The 1,773-nt window shown below is 36.3% G+C and overlaps 1 protein-coding gene across 1 annotated transcript; it reads right to left on the bottom strand.

Annotated features, from left to right (window-relative positions):
• Positions 1–452: 452 nt before the first annotated feature.
• LOC118741987 (protein ALP1-like) lies at positions 453–1,558 on the bottom strand. Its single transcript, XM_036473952.1, has 2 exons — positions 1,435–1,558; positions 453–1,356 (listed from the first exon to the last, which is right to left on the bottom strand). The coding sequence occupies exons 1-2, from the start codon at positions 1,542–1,544 to the stop codon at positions 453–455; spliced, it is 1,014 nt and encodes a 337-aa protein (XP_036329845.1). The 5' UTR covers positions 1,545–1,558.
• Between the last annotated feature and the right edge of the window lie 215 nt (positions 1,559–1,773).

The following is a 1,773-nucleotide window of genomic DNA, read 5'->3' as shown; positions in this document are numbered from 1 at the left end:
CACCATATTTGACAAGTTTTAACATTTTTTTTTTAATTTTAGTAACTTTTTCATAAAAATATAGTTAATTCTTTAACAAAGCCCGTGTAAAAAATCCCGTTTTATAAAAAAGTCAAAATTAAAAAATAATATGTTAAAACTTGTCAAATATAGTGGGGCTATAATTTGTTTGACCACTGTATGTACCTTAAAAAGAAACAAAACAATTAAAAGACTGAAAGGTATATTGTTTGTAACCACTATACTGTTTAAAATGGTTTTAACTTAAAATACTGAATGAAATATATGTTATGTTAACGCCATACTTACCTTGAACAAAAATTAATTTAAAAACCTGAAAGATGTGACGACATTTAAAACATTACCAATAAGCGCCCTCATACTGTGAGTTCAAATTTTTGTTTTCTATCTTAAATAATAAAAACAAAGCATATTCAGTGAGTAGTAATTATTTAAATTTTATTGTTAAAAAGATGTGTCTTCAGAGCATCCCTTAAATCATTATTATTTGAACTGCCTCGGTTCGATGACACCCTACTTATTGAGGGCAATGGAACTACTTCGTTTCGCCATGAGCCAGCGATGGTAGCATCCTCTTCGTAGCGATCAACAAAATCGCTTGCTACATAGTTTGCACACGAAAGCTTAATAAAATTATGCAAGACAATACAAGCTTTCACTATTTGTTCTGCATTTTTCGGGGCCATGCATAACGTCGTTCTCAATATTCTCCATTTGGCAGTGAGTATTCCAAATGCGTTTTCTATAACTCTTCTTGCACGAGAGAGTCTTTTATTGAAATACTCTTGCTCTTCTGGAATACCTCTACCCGGATATGGTCGCATTAAATAACGCCGTAAGGGAAAAGCTGCATCTCCTACTAAATAATGTGGAAATGGCTCGGTTTCTCCTGGCAGAGGCTGATCATGTGGAAGGCCGAGCCTATCATTTTCAATAGCATCTGCCAGTTTTGAAAAGTGGTAGACACCGCCATCGCTTAGACTTCCATATGCTCCGATGTCAACGCAGGTAAAGGTATAATTGGCATCACATACGGCCAAAAGCACGATACTATAATTGCCTTTGTAATTATAGTACATCGACCCTGAATTTGCTGGACAGGTAATATTAATGTGCTTTCCGTCGATGGAACCAACGCAGTTGGGCATATTCCACAGCGACTTGAACTCATTGGAAATACGTCCCCATTCCGTTTCTGACGGGGTCGCCACATACAGGTCAGCTAACAGATCCCATATGGTCATACATGTCTCCAACGTAATCTTCCTGAAAGTCGTCAGGCCGATCCTGTGAACTATTGTGTGGAATTGCCGAGTGCCACCGTGAGCCAAATATCTGCAACAAAAAAATAAAACCAGATACATATATGGAAAATTATACGTATACTATTAAGTAAAACCGATTTTCTCTTACATCAGGGTTATAAATAGTCTGCAGCGACTCGATATTGGTGTTCTGATTGAATATTTGGTCAGCGAAGCCTCCAGAAATTCGTGCAGCACATTAAATAACGAAAAGGGCATTCTTAATGTCTTGTTAAACTGTTCCTCATCTGCAGCCAAGTTTCTTAATGAACTTTCAAAAAATCCATATTTGTGTCGCTCTAAGTACAATTTCCGAACCCAAAATCGGCGCTTCTGTTTTAGCCGCAGTTTTAATTTACGCATTTTCGCTAAAATTAGGAAAATTCTCAAAACTTGTTCAGCATTTCGAGTCAACATTTTGTATTGCCAAATGAGACTTTATGAAAAC

This window comes from Rhagoletis pomonella, unplaced genomic scaffold, assembly GCF_013731165.1.
Source record: "Rhagoletis pomonella isolate Grant_MI unplaced genomic scaffold, Rhpom_1.0 Rhpom_scaffold_00006, whole genome shotgun sequence".
Classification (NCBI taxonomy): Eukaryota; Metazoa; Arthropoda; class Insecta; order Diptera; family Tephritidae; genus Rhagoletis; species Rhagoletis pomonella.
Note: the sequence above shows the minus strand (reverse complement) of the source record. Positions and strands in the feature narration are given on the sequence as shown.